Raw genomic sequence first — 21,145 nt, 5'->3', positions numbered from 1 at the left:
ACATGTATTGACTTAGGGGTGTGAATACTTATGTAAATGAGATATTTCTGTATTTCATTTTCAAAACATTTAAAAAAAAATATCCTAAAACATGTTTTCACTTTGTTATTATGGGGTATTGTGTGTAGATGGATGAGAAGAAAAAAAACGTAATCCATTTTGAATTCAGGCTGTAACACAACAAAACGCGGAATACATCAAGGGCTATGAATAATTTCTGCAGGCACTGTAGCTGAAAGCGACTAAAACCATGTGTCCTTTAGTACATATACAGTAAATTACAATATACAATAATAATATTTATTGGCACTTTGTTATGGTACAGAAATGACCAGGGATTCTCTAATATATATATATATATATATATATATATATATGGTAAAATTATAATGACATAGTAGTAACCTCTGAATTACTTATTTGTTCGGATTAGATGAATCAGGCCCCACTAGGGACTATTTGTCAGTCCATCTGTAATTTGCATGTCTTGTATTCATGGAGTATGTAAAATTAACTATGCAAAACTAGCTAGTCTAAATCCCAGCATATTCAAATATTCTGAGGAACAAGATTTCTAAGGTCCGCTCTCTAAAAGTATTTTCGACATAATCATGTTGAATGTATTGTTTGTAGCTTATAGCTACTTATACTATTGTGCACACACACATCTAAACATCCGAGTAGAGGGTTTGTCCACTGTGGTCCTCCCAGGTGACACACACCCTAGGTCTGTAGGCCATCCTAGTGACATCCAGCTCAGGTTTACACTGGAACCATGTTTGAAGCAGTTGATCCATCTGTTCCTGCTTGGTGATCCCATGGAGTCTCTCCTCCTCTTCATCCACCATGTCTTCTTCCCCCCTGTACCTGACTTCGGGTGAGAGAGGCAGTCTGAGTACTGCGTCTTCCCGCATGCCCTCGAAGAACTGCACAACGCACTTGCGGGCAAAATCGCGGCAGTGAAGCACGCAGGTCTCATCGAAGAGCTTCTGCTCGATGTCCAGGTAGTTGCTCCAGTAGCGCGTCTGGAGGTTGGTGGCGTGGTCGTCGAAACAGGGCTTGATGAGACGGCCCAGCGCACCCAAGAGAATGAAGAACAGGAGGATAGACCAGCCAATCGCCTGTCAGGAAATATAGTACAAAGCATTGGCATTCTCGAATGGAGAGTGGAGGACATCAGTCATCAGGGTGATAGTTTCTGACACACCCCGGTTAAGGAATGGGATTTGACTGTACAAATAACGAACAAAAGCCAGCCTACCTAAGTAGGGCAACAACATTTTTTTAAATCCCTTTGAATACTAAACCCATCAACTCAAATGCGCAAAGTAAAGACATGAGTTTCAGAGGTATTTAAAAACGGGAGTGCACTCACTTGGGAGTAGCAGCGCACGTAGCGTGAAACAGCTTTACGAAATGTGCTGTTCCTGAAGATCATATCCTCCTTGCAGGGCACCTTGGCCATGAGCTTGAGCAGGTCAAGGCCAGTATTGTTGGGCATGCCTATGAAAGTATAGAGTACAACTAAAGTTTGTGTTTGAGTCCAAGTTCAAATGTTATAGTAGACAAGACCACACTATTTTGACTCTGGGTGAGGGTTTGGGTGAAAGTCAGTTAGTTACAGGGCTATGAGTTAAGGTTATGATTGACAGGTGTTTTGGGCTATAGCTACCCGAGAAAGGCTTGGGGTCTACACTCATGCTGAAAGCACAGATGAAGATCTTCCCATCCAGCAGAGTGACCAGAATCCACACCATGGGCGCCAGTAGAGCCCTCTGCATCATGGCAGAGAACATGTACCTGCAGAGGGTTAGGAATAACATCACAATTAATTACAGGAAGTAGTAGTCGTTTTTTGGAAGAAAAGCTGTGATGGTAGTGGTCGTAAACACAGGAGCATGAGGTGGTTTGACAGCAGCACTTGACAACTCACTTGACAATGGCAGGATTTTTGCTTCTCTTCCCAATGGGTCTCAACCATTCTTCCATCATGACCCCTGTGTGTCGATTGACCAAGATTCCCAGGAAGAAGAATATTAAAGGCGGGACAAACATCACCCCCAGTGCGTAGAGTTTGTTGTATTGTGGAATACAGGGGCAGTTGAAGTCAAAGCTGGTGTAGAGCTTCACACTGATCAGGGCCAGTACAATACAGATTCCATTTGATATGGACTCGGAATTGGACTGAAAATACTGCAGAACTAACTTCAGACGGTCCATGGTTTAGTGAGACTGAAAACTTGACACACGTGATAATGATCCGGTAAAGTGGTCAGACTAGGTTAACACACTGTACAAAAGTAACCGCAAACACCTTAGTTTTAAGAACAAGATTTTCCCTACCACAAAATAGTCCTCACTGAAGAATCAACTTCATTCCATTGTTGAATAAAAAAGGTCAATACCGTACTAGTATTTTTGTTAGGTTGAGTCAAGAGTCAGAGCAGAGGTTGAAAACACACCAGCCAGGTTAGTGTCATCTGACCACACCCCAGTAGTACGTGTGCAGGTCGGAGCACACTGACAGAGGCTTTAGGAGAGAACGGAGGGTGTGTTCACTAGCTCCTACTGTGCAGGTGCAACAGAGTTCAACACGGTATAACAATTACTGATCTTCGAATGACAGGTGTTTAATGACTTTGCTGTACTCTTATAAGAGCCAGAGCCTTTTCTACCTATTATTTTTTACTCTGAATAACCCCAATGTGAACTGTTTACGTCAACTTTGTGTCTCACATTACTTCCCAACCGCGACACATTGTTTTATTAAATACATGTGAAAACATGGATACTCCTTTCAAAGACAAAAGGTGCATTCACCAGTGCTGCTTACAGACCATGTACCTCTAAGAAATAGAACTCACATGATCAGAACTACACAGTCAAGTGTTGGTTTATTTTTAGAAAATGAGTTGCATACAAAACAATTAAAAGGACATGGTCTCAGCATGCATAAAGTGCTTGGAGTTTTGCTCCAACATACAGTGTCAACGAACCCGTTGCGTGAACAAGATATAGGAGTTCAGCATTTACTTTAGCATGCATTGTGAAAAGTAATTGATTCCAATTCAAGTGGGGCTTATGAATGATTACTTTAAGTGATTTAATCGCACCTAAAATTGGTAAAGGTCCTACCAGCATCCTAATCCACAGCAAAAACAGCATGATGGCAGTTATGAGATTTGTCTAAGATTTCAAAATACTTCATTATACAGTGGACAAATCATGCTCTTTCCATGACAGACTGACCAGGTGAACGCAATGATCACTTATTGATGTAACTTGTTAAATCCACTCCAATCAGTTTAGATAAAGACAGTATTTTTAAACATTGAGACATGGATTGTATGTGTGTGCCATTCAGAGGGTGAATGGGAAAAACAAGAACAGGGTATGGTAGGTGCCAGGTGCACTGGTTTGAGGGTCAAGAATTGCAACGCTGCTGGGTTTCACACAACACAAACATGTAAGTAAAATGGTCCACCACCCAAATCGACAACTGTGGGAAGCATTGGCGTCAACATGGGCCAGCATCCGTGTGGAATGCTTGACACCTTGTAGATTCCATGCCCTGACGAATTGAAGCTGTTCTGAGCACAACTCAATATTAGGAAAGGTGTTCCTAAAGTTTTGGACATTCCGTGTATATGAACACTAGCTTCTGGAAGAAAGGATTCGGTCTCCACTATAACCAACAGCATTTGACAAACTCCACAACAAAAAGTAACATTTACCATAGGCAGTAAAGACATCAAAACTTTAGTATAAACAGTAGTTTCAGGAGAATGGGTTGAGTAATTCCTCTAGTTTCTGTCTCAGTTGGTACAGTACTACAACGAACATCAGAGCAGTGGACCCTTAGGATCCAGCGCTAGCTTAAGGTTACGCCATTATGAGCATCACATCTGCGCCTTTCAAATTTAGGTCAAGCTGATCTCCGATGATTCTTTGGCTTCGATCACCTTGAAAACTCCAACCTTCTGTTTGGAGCTCCTCTTGGCCTTGTCTGGAAAGAGACAAACTGGTTACATTACACACAATACAACGGAGGCCAAACAAAAGCAAGGTTTCATCAGGTGACCATGTTACGGGGAGAGGCACTAGTGCTCTGCAGTGGTAAAGCATCCTGACAAAGGCCGAGGACTTTAGTATATTGTGACGCAGGTATGATCAACATCATTCATGATAACAGTAGTTGTGAATTGAATAGAGCCCACAGCTTAACTCACCCAGAAGGTCACTGCGGTCCAGCAGAGCCTCCAGGTCCTTGTCACTAATGACCTTCCCCTTGGTGCTTTTCACTTCCCTGAAAAAGACAAGAAACAATCATTAGATAACCATAGACTTCTGAAAATTGATCAAGGGGGGGGGGGGGGGGGGGTTGGGAAATAACACAAAAAAAAACTAGTACTTCTCGTAATCTCTGGTGTTGAGAAGATCCATCAGCTCAGACACGTCGACGCAGCTCTTGGTCTGTTTGAGCTCAGCCTTTCCTCCTTTGAATTTTTCTAATAAATAAAAATACAAACGGTACAATCAGTCTGAATTCAGAGAATTAAATTGTCACATTATTTCCAAGAATATCCCCAACAATTCCCTCAAGCTGATCATGTCACTGTTCATACTACTACTACTACTACTACTACTACTACTACTACAGCCCATAGAAGCACATTGCACACTAATAAATGTATCATAAGGAATACGGTTTTAAAGTGTCTGTCCTATATCTAGGAGATAAGGCAGCTCATCCTGATTTTCAGGATGTTTCACGGTCTGGCAAACGCAGGCTGACATAGGCGGATTTAGATGCAGGCCATGCAATAAAACTGTTCTCTATCTAAAACGTACGGATTTTGATGGGGATGTTTTGTAGGGGCCACGGCCAGGAATCAGCCATTATTGACGCGACCGTGGAGCAATTACAGATAAGTGCCTTGCTTTCACCTTGTCGGCTGGGGATTTGAACTACTGACTCAACGCTCTAACCGATAAGCTACCTGCCACCCCATGTTTCAAACTATTTTCAAATGCATAGGAATGCATTTAAAATATACTGAAAAAAAATATCTGAAACGCAAAACGCAACAACTTCATTGATTTTACATAAGAGGAAATCAGTTTAAATAAATAAATTAGGCCCTAATCTATGGACTTCAAATGACTGGGAATACAGATCTGCATCTGTTGGTCAGATAAATGAGAAAATCCTCACAATGGGCCTCAGGATCTCGTCACAGTATTTCTGTATGTTCAAATTGCCATCGATAAAATGCAAATTGGGTTTGTTGTCCGTAGCTTATGCCTGCCCATACCCCCACCATGGGACCATGGGGAACTCTGTTCACAATGTCGACATCAGCAAATTGCTCGCCCACACGACGCCATACAAGTGTTCTGTGGTTGTGAGGGCGTTTGGACGTACTGCCAAATTCTCTAAAACGACTTCGGAGGCAGCTTATGAAAATAACATTACTTTGTTTCAGTTCATGAAACATGGGACCAACACTTTACATGTTGCGTTTATATTTCTGTTCCGTGTAAATATTTGATAAAAATACATGTTATGCGCCGTGAATATACGACACTCAAATACACATGCAATTGAATCCAGGTCTGGAACACACGTGCCACAATAGTTCTCTATCCGGACATACTTAGCAGCTCTTCCATGCACCTTCTATTCAGGTGGGTTTCACATTTACCTCAATGTAATAACAGTTTCGATGTGTCCTGGATGTGAGAGGAGTGGTACTCTACTCACTCTTGTGAATGACCATCTTCTCCAGCTTCCTCTTGGCTGACGCTCTCTCCAGGATCTTCTGGTCAATGGTATTGGCAGTGACCAGTCGGTACACCACCACGGGTTTTGTCTGTCCGATACGGTGGCATCTGTCCTGGGCTTGCAGGTCAGCCTGAGGGTTCTGACAGAAGAAGAGTCCATTAATAATCGTGTGGCTCTAGAAAAATCAGTACCAAACATGTAGCAGTAAGCAACAGTTAAGCTCAACCTGAGGGCATGAGTTCTACACCTACCCAGTCACTGTCAAAGATGATGACGGTGTCAGCAGCAGTCAGGTTGATGCCCAGGCCACCTGCTCTGGTGCTCAGTAGGAAGAGAAACACCTCTGGGTCAGAAGAGAACTTTGTCATCTGCAACAACAAAAAATATGATGGAAGGATAAGCTCACAGCACAAGAAATAGTGAGGGAGAAAGACTGCTACATGATTATAAGTAGAGCTGCATGATATGGGCAAATGCAAATTGAGCAAACACTGCGATTTATTTGCAATATTATTCTAACTCGATGGTTTGAATATAGTGGGCAACTCGAATAGTGTTGTTTAGCATGACGAGTGAAAAAGCCAGGTAGGAGCATGGATCAGAAAACCAGTCATCTAGTGTGACCATTTTTGCCTCATGCAGTGTGACGTCTCCTTAGCAAAGAGTTGATTGGGTTTTGATTGTGGCCTGTGGAATGTTGTCCCTCTCCTCTTCAATGGATGTGCGAAGTTGCTGGATATTGGCGGGAACTGGAACACACTGTCGTACACGACAATGGGCCTCAGGATCTCATCACATTCAAATTGCCATCAATAAAATGCAATTGTGTTCGTAGCCTACAGTGGGGCAAAAAAGTATTTAGTCAGCCACCAATTGCGCAAGTTCTCGCACTTAAAAAGATGAGGCCTGTAATTTTCATCATAGATACACTTCATCTATGACAGACATGAGAAGAAAAGAAATCCAGTAAATCACATTGTAGGATTAATGAATTTATTTGCAAATTATGGTGGAAAGTAAGTATTTGGTCAATAACAAAAGTGTCTCAATACTTTGTTATATACCCTTTGTTGGCAATGACAGAGGTCAAATGTTTTCTGTAAGTCTTCACAAGGATCACACACTGTTGCTGGTATTTTGGCCCATTCCTCCATGCAGATCTCCTCTAGAGCAGTGATGTTTTGGGGATGTTGCTGGGCAACACGGACTTTCAACTCCCTCCAAAGATTTTCTATGGGGTTGAGATCTGGAGACTGGCTAGACCACTCCAGGACCTTGAAATGCTTCTTACGAAGCCACTCCTTCGTTACCCAGGCGGTGTGTTTGGGCTCATTGTCATGCTGAAAGACCCAGCCACGTTTCATCTTCAATGCCCTTGCTGATGGAAGGAGGTTTTCACTCAAAATCTCACAATACATGGCCCATTCATTCTTTCCTTTACACGGATCAGTCGTCCTGGTCCCTTTGCAGAAAAACAGCCCCAAAGCATGATGTTGCCACCCCCATGCTTCACAGTAGGTATGGTGTTCTTTGGATGCAACTCAGCATCCTTTGTCCTCCAAACACGACGAGTTGAGTTTACCAAAAAGTTATATTTTGGTTTCATCTGACCATATGACATTATCCCAATCTTCTTCTGGATCATCCAAATGCTCTCTAGCAAACTTCAGACGGGCCTGGACATGTACTGGCTTTAGCAGGGGGACACGTCATGGATTTGAGTCCCTGGCGGCGTAGTGTTACTGATGGTAGGCTTTGTTACTTTGGTCCCAGCTCTCTGCAGGTCATTCACTAGGTCCCCCCGTGTGGTTCTGGGATTTTTGCTCACCATTCTTGTGATCATTTTGACCCCACGGGTAGAGATCTTGCGTGGAGCCCCAGATCGAGGGAGATTATCAGTGGTCTTGTATGTCTTCAATTTCCTAATAAATGTTCCCACAGTTCATTTCTTCAAACCAAGCTGCTTACCTATTGCAGATTCAGTCTTCCCAGCCTGGTGCAGGTCTACAATTTTGTTTCTGGTGTCCTTTGACAGCTCTTTGATCTTGGCCATAGTGGAGTTTGGAGTGTGACTGTTTGAGGTTGTGGACAGGTGTCTTTTATACTGATAACAAGTTCAAACAGGTGCCATTAATACAGGTAACGAGTGGAGGACAGAGGAGCCTCTTAAAGAAGAAGTTACAGGTCTGTGAGAGCCAGAAATCTTGCTTGTTTGTAGGTAACCAAATACTTATTTTCCACCATAATTTGCAAATAAATTCATTAAAAATCCTATAATGTGATTTTCTGGATTTTTTTCTTCTCATTTTGTCTGTCATAGTTGAAGTGTACCTATGATGAAAATTACAGGCCTACAATTGGTGGCTGACTAAATACTTTTTTGCCCCACTGTATGTCTGCCCATACCATAACCCCACCACTACCATTGAGCACTCGTCACAACATTGACATCAGCAAATCGCTCACCCACACAACATAGTTGAAACCGGGATTCATCCGTGAAAAGCACACGTCAGCATGCCAGTGGCCATCGAAGGTGAGCATTGTCTACTGAAGATGTTACAACGCCGAACTGCACTTAGGTCAAAACCCTGGTGAGGCCGACGAGCACGCAGATGAGCATCCCCGAGATGGTTTCTGACATTTTGTGAATAAATGATTTGGTTGTGCAAGGCCAGTTTCATCAGTTGTCCGGGTGGCTGGTCTCAGACCATCGAGCAGGTGAAAATGCCGGATGAGGTGGTCCTGGGCTGTTGAGGTTACACATGGTCTGCGGTTGTGAGGCCGGATGGACCTACTGCGAAATTCTTTAAAACGACGTTTGAAGGGGCTTATGGTAGAGAACTGAACAGTATATTTTTGTGTGACAGCTGCACATTTTAGAGGGGCCTTTTATTGTCCCCAGCACAAGGCGCACCTGTGTAATGATCATACTGTTAAATTGGCTTCTTGATATGCCACACCTGTCAGGTGGATGGATTATCTTGGCAAATGTGAAATGCTCACTAACAGGGTCGTAAAAAAATGTGTACACAATTTGAGAGAAATAATTGACCATTTCTGGGATCTTTTATTTCAGCTCATGAATTCAACACTTCACATGTTGCGTTTATATTTTTTGTTCAGTCTAGATATGACATCAATTATAAGGTAAAGAAAAATATAACATTAATGCTTCGCCTATTCCTCTCCGACATACCGTTCCACAAACAATATGCTGATCTAGTCCTACAGCACCATAAGCCTGACGACTCATTACATTCTCCCGCTGCTCTGTCTTTCGCTCCATACTTCGGCCATCATTGAAGTAGTTTGTGGTGACGAGACATCAGCGATTGGGTCGCCTCTAACCAATCAGAGTATCAAAGCCAATAATGAATTGTCAACCGCCGCTTTACCTACGTGTGTTCAGGCTCAACCCATCGGTTTCTGGATCTGAGTCTGGGTTAGAGGTCGACCGATTATGATTTTTCAACGCCGATACCAATTATTGGAGGACCAAAAAAGGCGATTAAAAAAAAATTGTATTTGTAATAATGACAATTACAACAATACTGAATTAACACTTTTTAACTTAATATAATACATCAATAAAATCAATGTATCCTCAAGTAGATAATGAAACGTTCAATTTGGTTTAAATAATGCAAAACCAAAGTGTTGGAGAAGAACGTAAAAGTGCAACATGTGCTATGTAAGAAAGCTAACGTTTCAGTTCCTTGCTCAGAACATGAGAACACATGAAAGCTGGTGGTTCCTTTTACATGAGTCTTTAATATTCCCAGGTAAGAAGTTTTAGGTTGTAGTTATTATAGGACTATTTCCCTCTATACCATTTGTATTTCATTAACCTTTGACTATTGGATGTTCTTATGGGCACTTTAGTATTGCCAGTGTAACAGTATAGCTTCCGTCTCGCTCCTCCTTGGGCTCAAACCACCAACACAACGACAACAGCCACCACATCGAAGCAGCATTACCCATGCAGAGCAAGGGAAACAACCACCACAAGGCTCAGAGCGAGTGAAGTTTGAAACTCTATTAGCCCGCGCTAACTAGCCAGCCATTTCACTTTGGTCACACCAGCCTCATCTCGGGAGTTGATAGGTTTGAAGTCAAACAGTGCAATGCTTGACCACGAATAGCTGCTGGCAAAACACACGAAAGTGCTGTTTGAATTAATGTTTACACGCCTGCTTCTGCCTACCACTGCTCAGTCAGATACTTAGATACTTGTATGCTCAGTCAAATTATATGCAACACAGGACACGCTAGATAATATCAACCATGTTAACTAGTGATCATGATTGTTTTTTTATAAAGGTAAGTTTAATGCTAGCTAGTAACTTACCTTGGCTTACTGCATTTGCGTAACAGGCAGGCTCCTTGTGGAGTGCAACGAGAGGCAGGTCATTATTGCGTTGGACTAGTTAACTGTAAGGTTGCAAGATTGGATCCCCCGAGCTGACAAAGTGAAAATCTGTCGTTCTGCCCCTGAACGAGGCAGTTAACCCACCGTTCCTAGGCCTTCATTAAAAATAAGAATGTGTGCTTAACTGACTTGCCTAGTTAAAGATTAAATAAAGGTGTTAAATAAAAATACCGATTTCCGATTGTTATGAAAACTTGAAATGGGCCCTTCCGATTAATCGTCGACCCCTAGTCTGGGAAGTCAGGTAAACCACACCAGTGGTATCAGACTGTACCTAGCTAGCTACGTTTGCGCTGGCTCAATGCCTTTAGCTAACTAGCGATTAGCTGCTAACACAGATTATTTTGGCCCCAACTTGCTTAGACTAACTAGCTGTTTGCAGAGTGTTCTATACACAAAGTAATAGCAGAATTATAAAAAGAATGTGGATTTATATTAAGATGCAAAGTGGAAAGCAGCACCTTTGTCATTAAGATTTTGTTTCGTTGACCATGAGCGAACTTGGAAGGAACAGCAAGTGGGTAAGGCGAGCAACTACGCTCCTTGAGTGACGGGCCGGGGCTTGGTGTGCGCGTGCAGCGGGAGAGACGGCTCAAGTAGCAAACTATAAAAATCGGACGTTAAACACCATGGAGGAGCTTCACAATATTGCAGACATTTGCAACTTAAACATTGCACATGTCAATATCAAAATTATATTAATCGTGCAGTCCTAATTATAAGCGCTTTATGACTGCTTTAAGGAGGATAATTCCATTGTGGGGAGTAGACCATGCCACTACTCACGTTCTCTTCTCTGTCGGGATAGGCCATGCTCCCATCCAGTCGGCTGTATTGGTAACCCCGCAGGTAGCAGTAGTCCATTAGGATATCCAAGATGGACGTCATCTGGCTGAAAATCAGCACCTGTCAACAAGGTACACAACAGGTCAGAAGTGGTCACAAACATCTTACAATAAATACATATTCATGGTCAAGTAAAATTTTGGGGGATTAAAAAGCAATCACTTGACTGAGGACATTAAGTATAAAAACTGAATTTGGACGTTTACCTTGTGTCCCCTCTTCTTCAGCTCTGGCAGCATTCTGTCTAGAATGAGGAATTTCCCTGAGGTCTGGACCAGTTGCTCATCAATCTGCAATGGAAAGAGAGTCAAAGGGTGACAAGATCATGCATTTACACGAGCTACACCAACTGGCAGTCTAACTCCCTATACACTCTGACAAAGCCTCTACTTAGCAGTGCTGAGAGAAGTCATGAATGCACCCACAACATTCAATGGCCATGTCATTTCTACATAATTTGGTCACAGCCATTTCAATCGCGCAGGGCCTTTACCTTGAACTCCTGAGTGGCCGGGTCCAGTGGGTACTCTATGAGATAGGGGTGGTTACAGCACCTCTTCAGCAGCATGAGGATGTTCTGCAGTTTCAGGTTGATTTGGGAGTCCAGGGGCATCTGCACGTCCACAACCGGGGCGGGGCTGAAGAGGACCGGGACAGGCAACGAGTTAGTGAGTTGCCCCAGCAGAGGTCTCACGTGCAACTATCAACTGCAAGTCTTTAGTTCATTTATTTTAAATAAGGGAGCACACATTAAAATGTTTAACATTCACGGGAAAAAATTAATTGGTACAATCATGTAGTTTGTCTTCATGAACACGTGTGTATCCGATGTATCAAGTTGTATAACAGAAAATATAGTTTATCAAGTCTATCATTGGTATGACCAGTGCACCCCCTAGTGAGTAAAGGCACAAGCATAAAAATAGAATCATCCCATTTCTATGTGCACCGCAGTGTTTGCTTCACACAGAACACTACCATAGTAGAAGATATTCTGACCTCTGCTCAGCCTCCTTCTGAACCCTCTCCAGGTATTTCTCCAGGTCGTAGGGCGTGTCACCATCAGTCTCTTTGTAGTCCACAGGCCTCCTGGTCCTGCGCTTAGGCCTGCCGTCGGTCGTCAGCACCACTGGAGCCTCCACCTGACACGTCAAAGTCTATTAGAAAGCGCCTTCAAACAAAGTCTGGCCTCTGAAAAGTTGGCAATACATTCATTTGCCATTCTATATAACAGCGTAGCAGTGAATTGAGGGCCTTACCTTCACCTGGCCCAGCACTTTGGCGATGGTCTTGTTCACCACAGCAGTGTAAAAAGACTCCTGTTTGACAGTGAGTGGGGCGTACACAACAATCTCCTTTTTGGGCGGCACCTCCAACGTCACATCAGACTTCAGTCTTCTCAGCAGAAATGGCGTCAGAATCTGGAGATGAAAGAGAAGGTTTATAGACCATCTACAGGTTTAACCATTGTATCTTTCCCAGTATATTGCAGAGCTAGTCAGTCAGAGGGCTTACCTGGTGGAGCATGTGCAGGATGTTCTGCTCTCGTTCGTTAGCCACAACATTTTTTGCATCCGAACCAATGGTGTCGATGTCAAACCACGACTCAAAGCTGTAGAGATATAGGTGAAGCGCAATTACACTTTTTTTAACAAGACAAAATAAACATTCCATATAGTCCCATTCCAACAGTAGAAAAAGACAAGACCCCCTACCTCTTGAGGTCGTCAAACACCTCAGGCAGAAGGAAGTTGAGCAGTGACCACAGCTCAGCTAGATTGTTCTGCAGTGGTGTGCCCGTCAGGAGCAGCTTATTGTCCGTGGGCAGCATCTTCAATTCCCTCACCAGTCGGCAGTTCAGGTTCTTGATCCTGTGGCCCTCATCCACAATCAGGTACTTCCAGTGGAAGCGCTGGGGAGGAAAAGCAAGGGGGTTATCAGTGAGAGGCTGAATGGGTTAAATAGGTGGCACAACTTGTAGTACGCATGCATAACTCAACTTTTACGTAAATTTACCTTTGATATCAATGCATTATTTGCACGAAAAGGAAAGTTTCAAAAGATGAGCTCAGTATCTTAAGTTCCAACCAACATCTACATCAGAATACCAAGTACAGAAAAATAACATGTAACTTCTACAGCCTACATAGAATGATAGGAGTAGGCGAGTTGGGCCTACCTGCAGAAACTTCCTGTCTATCATGGCAATCTCAAAGGAGGTGACCACCACAGGGAACATGTTGTGAAGTCCCTGGGGCTTACGAATCTGCTTTAACAACGCCATCCTATCCTTAGCAGGTCCATGGTACAGCTGTACTGACACCTTACAACACAAGATGAACAAAGACAATTTAACAATGAAGTCAGTAATTGGCATTGGTGATACAATTTTCATGTCATGTGTATCAATAGCACAACTGTAATACCTGGAATGCTTATTTTTTAGCAAGGAGTGTTTTTTTGTTTTTTTTTTACCTCTGGAGTGAAGCGCTTGAACTCATTGATCCAGTTGGGCAGAGTGGACAGGGGGGCCACTACCAAGAAGGGACCCATCACCTTTCTCTCCAACATCATGGCCACGTGGGCGATGCACTGGATTGTCTTCCCCAGACCCATCTCATCTGCCAGGATCCCATTGATACCATTCTCCCACAACATCTGGAGAAAACAAAATACAAACACACCAAGGATGATATGAAATCCTGCATCTGTGATCAAACAAAGAAAATGTGCATTACCAACAGTCCACACTCACCCTGAGCCACTCCACACCCTCTATTTGGTAAGACCTCATGACTCCCCCAGTGAAGAGCAAGGGCTGCTGGGCGGACACAGCCTGCCCGTTCACCTTCCTGTCTGGGTCCAGTAGATGCTTGGCATTGTCTCTCACAGTCTCCGACAGACGGCCCTTGATGTCAGCATTGGAGTCACTCATCTTTTCGATGTCCTCTGCTTCTAGCTTCTTCATCCCAGGGACCTCCTGTTTTTCAGACATATACAGACATATTGACATTTGGAGGTATGGTACATCTAAAACACCCCCCAATTTCTTGACTCGGAGAGTAAATCAGTCCAAAAATGTCCCTTGCAGTGAATAAACAAAAGTCCTTTACCTCTTCCTCCACTTTACGTTTCTTGGCCTTGGACATAATTTCCTGAAACAAAAACACGGCCAAAAAATAACATGTTAAAAAAAGTCAAATAGAGTGAAATAGGCCTTGATTTAAATGTTGAGAGACACAGTTTACCTCTTTAGACATGACATCAGCAATTTTATAGTCTTCCTCCCGCTTCCTTTTATTTTTTTCAACTGAAAAAACAAAGAAACTTAAGTCGGAAATTGACACTATAGACTGTTTCCACATCAACTATAGAGGGGAACTCAATTGACATGGATGCAAAGTAACGGAACACAAGTGCTACATACCTCTCCCAGCCTTTCTGCCAATGCTCTGTGACAGAAAAGTTAATATGGTTAGTGATTAAGGACCTGCAGGCAGTAATTGTAACTGAAACAAACAAAAAAATGACAACGTAAAACTCACTCACCTTCTCCAGTTTTTCTTTCTTCAGCATTTCCTGCGTTTACAGGGAAAACACAGTTAGACATGGCTTTTCAAAGACTCCTCACACTCGTTGGGTAGATTTGACCATTGCCTTTTTGCGTTTCCATGCATTTTCTGACCATCAAACATAAGTGAGAAAGCAATTCGAGATAGCTAGAGCAGAGTCCTACATGACCGCAGAGGGGGACTGGGAAGATCAGGGCTAAGGAGCCACGGTACATTACTGTGGTCATTTGCTCACCCATCACACATGAGCTGTAACAGGATACGTAGTTGTACAATATGCTGTGCAAGGGCTACTTCTAATGTTCATATCATTTGCACTGGTATTCGACTTACCTCCTGCTGCTGCTGTTCCATCTTCGTAAGGAGGAATTTGGAATATATGTTACTTTTCTCTAGCAAGTGTTGCAGTCTCTTGAAGCGAATGTCATGAGTTTCCTTCCTCTGAGCTTCTCGAGCCTAGTAAAAAAGACATGCCAATGTTGGGCATTAACATCCACACTTGCCAAACAAGATCAATACAGTTTTCAAATATGTTCAAACATTTTTTTGAACAAAGAAACCTTTTTCATAATCTCCTCTTCTTTTTTCTCTCCTTTCTCCACCAACTGCATCTCCTCCTCCTCCATCTCTTTTGTGATGACAACTTCAGACACAGCATTTTCGGCTTTCACACTTGCAGCTGCTGAGAACAAGTGGTGATATGGTTATGATATGGTTCATTTACATGAAGGGGAGAATTCTCAATTAGCTAGCAACTTCTAATTATAGATAGTACATATCATTTAGCCACCTCTGGCCAATTAATGCGTTAACTAAGTTTACTTACAATTTCCAGGCAAAGTCTCCTCCATAGCCGTACCCAGCGGTTCTTCAGATTCGTTAGGCTTCGGACAATGAGGGGACACGCTTCGGGTTTCTTCCTTTACACTGCGTTGGGAGTGAATATTCAATGAATAAAGAGTGTGATAAATAGCCTTGCCTGTGTTAACTGTATGGCAAGTTAACAGTTCAGCTAGCTAGCCTTGAAGCTATGAAACACCACACCAATTGTATTAACATTACGCTCGGGCAATTGCTTCGTCCCGCGACTAACCATTGCAGGCGGCTCATTTTGGAAGCCAAGCATCCTTGATCAACCAAATCTAAAATATTAAAGTTTCACCAAGATAACATTTCCAAACAAGAGGCATATCCAATAGCTCTAGGAACAATACTTAACTTATTTGGGGTAGGGGGCAGTATTGGGAATTTTTGATGAAAAGCGAGCCCAAATTAAGCTGCCTGCTACTCAGCCATAAAAGCTAGAATATGCATATAATTAGTACATTTGGATAGAAAACACTGAAGTTTAAAACTGTTTGAATGATGTCTGAGTATAACAGAACTCCTGGCAGGCAAAAACCTGAGAAGAAATCCAACCAGGAAGAGGGAAATCTGAGGTTTGTAGTTTTTGAACTCAGCCCCTATCGAATACACAGTGGGATATTGGTCATTATGCACTTCCTACGGCTTCCACTAGATGTCAACAGTCTTTAGAAACTTGTTTGATGCTTCTACTCTAAAGGAGGGGCTCATAAGAGCACGTGGTCTGGCAGAGTGCCACAAGCTCAGTCTCGCACGCTCACCTAAAAAGGTAGCTACGTTCCACTTCATTTCTGAAGACAAAGGTATTGTCTAGTTGGAACATTATTGAAGATTGATTCTATACATCATTTGACGTGTTTCTACTAACTGTAACGGAGCTTTTTTGACTGTCTGAAAATAGTGAACGCGCTTTATGAATGTGGATTACTGGACTGAACGCGCTAACAAAAGGAGCTATTTTGACATAAATGGACATCATCGAACAAAACAAACATTTGTGGAACTGGGATTCCTGGGAGTGCATTCTGATGAAGATCAAAGGTAAGTGACTATTTAGAAGGCTATTCTGACTAATGTTGACTCCACAACATGGAGGATATATGTATGGGCTCAGAGCTCTACTCAGATTATAGCATGGTGTGCTTTTTCGGTAAAGATTTTTTTAAATCTGACACAGCGGTTGCATTAAGGAGAAGTGGATCTAAAATTGCATGCATACCACTTGTATCTTTTATCAATGTTTATTATGAGTATTTCTGTAAAGTTGATGTGGCTCTCTGCAAATTTACCGGATGTATTGGAACTACCGAACGTAACGTGCCAATGTAAACTCCGATTTTTGGATATAAATATGAACTTTACAGAACAAAAGACACATGTATTGTGTAACATGAAGTCCTATGAGTGTCATCCAATGAAGATCAAAGGTTGGTGATAATTTTTTTCTATATTTCTGCTTTTTGTGACTCCTCTCTTTGGTTGGAAAATGGCTGAATGTTTTGTGACTAGTTGCTGACCTAACATAATGAATGATATGTTGTTCTTTCGTCGAAAAGCGTTTTTGAAATCGGACATTGTGGTTGGATTAACGAGAAGTTTATCTATAAAATGGTGTAAAATACTTTGTTTGAGGAATTTTAATAAGGCGTCTTGCAGTTTCTGGCTGTGGAGAGGTGGGACGCTCACGTCCCGAACGGTCCCAGAGGTTAACGTTACGATTTGACGTCTTGAATGTGTCCTTCGCTATCAAATAAGTGTTTAAAAAAAACACGTTATCCAGGGTCTCCCATTTTCCGTATGTAGAAGATCGACGGTTACGTATGTAACCACGGTTATGTGAGTTATATGGATCACTCCAATATACTCCGCGGCGGAGTGATACATCCGATGTGAGAATTTACAGATTGATCAATATAGCTCACATAACCGTGGTTACATATGTAACCTTTGTTAGGTTTCACTATATTGGATCACTCCAATATATTGGTATACCCATACCAGATTAGTCAGTGCTAGAGGTACCTGGCCAGCTAGCGGCAAAGTCCCAGCACGGGACCGAGACAGGGGCAGTCAATGTGGAAGGGGGGGTCCCGGCACAATCCCCGGAAAGGGAGGCGACGCCCTTGGCCTGTCCATCCACCCCGCATGGCAGGCAGATATAGCAGCCAAATACCATCTCAGTGTAGAGGCTGTCAAACACTCATCCAAGCGAGACTGCAGGTATTGGAGAACATACCGCACCCCACATGACTTGGGGTCTGCATGGTGTTCATTACACCCTCCTGTAGTCCTAACATGGACCATTGGTGCCATTCAGTGGCCAAGCCCACAGACTGAGGTGGTGCGGCCTCGGATGCCACAGAATTCCCCCGACCTGAGACAGCAGGTCCGGTCCTAGGGGAAGTTTCCATGGTGTACCAAACAGGGACAGGAGAAGTCTTAACCAGGGTTGTCTGGGACAGTATGGGGCCACCAGAAGCAGACGATGCTCTGCCATCCCGGTCCAGCACAGCCTGGATCAGGGGAAAAGCATAAGCTCCAGCCTTGGCAAGTTAGGGCAGATACCACCCGCCCCTGACGAAAGTAGTTGAGGCAAGATAAGATGGCCAAAACCGGGGGGGAAGACCCGTGTGGGAAAAACAGGCTGTTGCTTCACCTCACACTGTGCCCCTCTCTGCTGTCGTCCCTTAGCACGAGGCGATGGGGCAGGAGAGGGACCCCACCGTTGTTCGGGTGCAGGTATGTGGCGACAGTCCGTCTGCCTTGGACCCAGGGCCTGAAGAGGTAGCATGAACTGTCTCAGGGCCTCCAGGTCCCCACGAACCTTATCGGTCTGCTCTATAATGTCATCAACCCGTGGGCCAAAATTAGCCCTGGGGTGATGGGCAAACGTGCTCTGGAGAGCAGCTGGCAGACATGATTGGGCCAGCCAGACACGGCGCCAGGAGGTAACCATCTGCACAATGGCCCGTCCGTTGGCGCAGGCCACATCCTTCTGGAGCAGAGAAAGCTGGCGATGCACCTCCATCACTTCCCGGAGGAGCTCCTAAGTACCCTCCTGCAGCCAGGAAAACAGAGTCTGCAGGTAGGCCTGCAACAGCATGGTCATGTTGGTAAGGCAGCCAAGAGAGCAGAGGGACACATATGTGGCTCTCAAGTCCACATCAAAGACTCTTTGGGGGAGAGGGCTCTAAAGTTAATGTCTCAACAGTGGCAGCCCACCATTCTGCAGGAGAAAGAACAAGAAATCCCTGTAGAGGAATTAGCTGAGAACCCGTGTAAGGTAATTAGCAGATAAACTAAAGCAATTCACAACACATACAAAACAAGCTAGTCGGCAGTTGTGTAAGGTAAATACAGTTTGTGGCAGCAAGAGCCACCAATATATTAATGGATGCACACAGTGTTGTAATGAACGCTAACGAAACACAAGCACGACAAACCACGGGTGGAAGATAGAGATCAACCCCACGCTGTAATTGCAGCACGCAAACAGCCAGTGAGTAACTTCCACGCAAGTTATTACAATTTTCAGTGACTTACCAAGCATGCTTCAGAAAGTTTGTACCTCAAACCATAGAAAAAATGAAAGGGAACGTGTGTCGCTCAGTAGACAATGGACCTGATCGGACAGCTCAGAGCTTCTGCTCTTCTCTGTCCATAAGAAACAATTGTATTGGTGGAAGAGGCAGGGCAGGCCAGGAGCAAGGAAGGAGGGTGTGGTCAAGCAAGGCTACCTGAGGCTAGATGCCCTAAGGTCTTTATCAGAACAGGCGTAGATTAGTTTCGCCCTTTTCTTTTCCAAACATGAAAAAAAAATAGAAAAAATTAAAAGAGATAAACTTAATTGAAATTATAGCTCACAGCTGTGCTGGGGGAGAGGGGTGGGGGCACTAAGGAGTGCATTCACATATATCTACACATTTTCATACACACAATCGATTGTATTTTTTTCCTTCTTTCCTCTCTTCTAGGTCAGTTTCAGCATTATGGACATGGGTGTATACTTCTGGCCAATGATTGACTGTGTATTGTTGATTGATGTCAGTCCAGATATGCTGTTAACGTAGTGATTGCTTATGTATCTTGGTAGTCTGTAAGCTATTTTTATTGCCATGTTTTGGACTAGCTGTAGCCGATTCATCTGCTGCGGTGAAGCTGTTATCCAGGCTGGTAGGGCGTATTCAAAGAGGGATCGGATGCGTGTGTCACGGCCATGGGGTCTATATTTTTATAAGGGCGGACCCCAGCCGTAAACAGTAAATCGAAATCCTCACCTCCGACCCCGAAAGAGTCTTTCACTCCACCGCGGAGTGATCCAATACAGTGAAACAATCGTTTTTACCCTTACACTACTATGTGGTAGAATGGACTACAATTGCAGCCCACAAGCGGAAAATAGGAGAAACTGCTGTATACAAAACACTTATTTGATAGCGAAGGACACATTCAAAAGTATTCACATAGAAGTATTCTTCTAGAGAAACTAAAATACATATTGGCTGCAAACGTTATTTTGGTGAAACCGAATAGTTTAGATTTGGTTGATCAAAGGACGCCAGCCTACAGAAGCTTTTGCAACGAGCCATCGACATGGGTTACTACTTAACCTTATCTAGCTGCTTGGAACAACAATTAAAGTCTTGAAACAAACAGAAGGACTTACCAACTCATATTGAAAAACTGCCAAACTAGATATGTAGTCAAATGTTTACTACTATTTTCCTGGGATTTTATTTGAAGAACCCGTTAAAGCAAGTTACACAACATAAAGCATGCAGTAGTCTGTGTGTGATTGTATAATGAAGAAGGCGGAGCTTCAACATTTCGCGCCAAAGTGGATGCAACCAATGTAAAAGACAGGGGTGTCTGATATTTTGCTAAACCAAGTCTCTATATTTTTGGTTTGCAGAGCATCGAAAGAGAGAAGACTTGCTAGTATGATCATTACCAAAATCATATACACATTTCACTCACTACTTAACGGTTTAGAATTGCGATATGAAATCGCGTGATGAAACATGTACCCCTTCTTAGGATATCTAGATCCATTGCCTTAATATTTCCCGCAAAACTCTTGTGTTCATTCATTCGTCGACACAGTGGGTATTTCGTTTTACATGGAATGTTAGACCATTCCATTGGTCCTTCAACGGAAATTGCAAAATGTTTCTACATAATAATCAGAATCTCCAGCACCACCCCAACATCAACATATGTGAAAATGGCACGTTTCTATGTTTTGTGGGGGGGGAAATATAGAAGATGATACCTATAATTTGTCACCAGAGTGGTTTGTTTACATAGCAGGTTAGGATAATTAACGTGGCTGGTTAGGTAAATTATCGTGGCAGGTTAGGAGAATTAGGTTATGGTTAGGGGTAGGCTTAGCTGCAATGTTGTTGATAAATTGGATAAAGAATGATAGTAGCAAACTCAACTGCATCCTTCAATGTGGCAGAAAGCTTGTTCATAACAAAAGCCTTTGATATTGCCAACCACTTTAATAACTTTTTTGTTGACAAGATTAGAAAACTTAGCCAGGACATGCAGCCGTCTTCATCGACCTGGCCAAGGCTTTCGACTCTGTCAATCACCATATTCTTATCCACAGACTCAGTAGCCTCGGTTTTTCTAATGACTGCC

General features: G+C 43.1%; 2 protein-coding genes across 3 annotated transcripts; both read right to left on the bottom strand.

Annotated features, from left to right (window-relative positions):
* Nucleotides 1-299: 299 nt before the first annotated feature.
* Nucleotides 300-2,501, bottom strand: LOC110502404 (calcium homeostasis modulator protein 3). Its single transcript, XM_021580395.3, has 4 exons — nucleotides 1,934-2,501; nucleotides 1,673-1,800; nucleotides 1,376-1,503; nucleotides 300-1,121 (listed from the first exon to the last, which is right to left on the bottom strand). The coding sequence occupies exons 1-4, from the start codon at nucleotides 2,218-2,220 to the stop codon at nucleotides 669-671; spliced, it is 996 nt and encodes a 331-aa protein (XP_021436070.1). The 5' UTR covers nucleotides 2,221-2,501; the 3' UTR covers nucleotides 300-668.
* A 374-nt stretch (nucleotides 2,502-2,875) lies between these two features.
* Nucleotides 2,876-20,330, bottom strand: LOC110502403 (lymphoid-specific helicase). Of its 2 annotated transcripts, none has more exons than XM_036960059.2 (23): nucleotides 20,166-20,330; nucleotides 15,462-15,562; nucleotides 15,196-15,317; nucleotides 14,969-15,091; nucleotides 14,613-14,642; nucleotides 14,491-14,515; nucleotides 14,312-14,373; nucleotides 14,177-14,218; nucleotides 13,819-14,043; nucleotides 13,539-13,721; nucleotides 13,243-13,386; nucleotides 12,779-12,975; nucleotides 12,579-12,675; nucleotides 12,323-12,484; nucleotides 12,063-12,205; nucleotides 11,557-11,701; nucleotides 11,270-11,353; nucleotides 11,004-11,123; nucleotides 6,037-6,153; nucleotides 5,765-5,924; nucleotides 4,412-4,508; nucleotides 4,230-4,306; nucleotides 2,876-4,006 (listed from the first exon to the last, which is right to left on the bottom strand). In XM_036960059.2, exons 1-23 carry the CDS (start codon nucleotides 20,171-20,173, stop codon nucleotides 3,921-3,923), a joined length of 2,550 nt encoding a protein of 849 aa, XP_036815954.1. In that variant the 5' UTR covers nucleotides 20,174-20,330; the 3' UTR covers nucleotides 2,876-3,920. The 2 variants fall into 2 exon arrangements, with proteins under 2 accessions (XP_036815954.1, XP_036815955.1); XM_036960060.2 differs by having other exon boundaries at nucleotides 15,196-15,314; nucleotides 20,166-20,310.
* Nucleotides 20,331-21,145: the final 815 nt, after the last annotated feature.

The sequence above is a fragment of the Oncorhynchus mykiss genome, chromosome 23 (assembly GCF_057628025.1).
Source record: "Oncorhynchus mykiss isolate SJ-2025 chromosome 23, ASM5762802v1, whole genome shotgun sequence".
Lineage (NCBI taxonomy): Eukaryota > Metazoa > Chordata > Actinopteri > Salmoniformes > Salmonidae > Oncorhynchus > Oncorhynchus mykiss.
The sequence above is the reverse complement of the archived record's forward strand: the minus strand, read 5'-3'. Positions and strand labels throughout refer to the sequence as shown.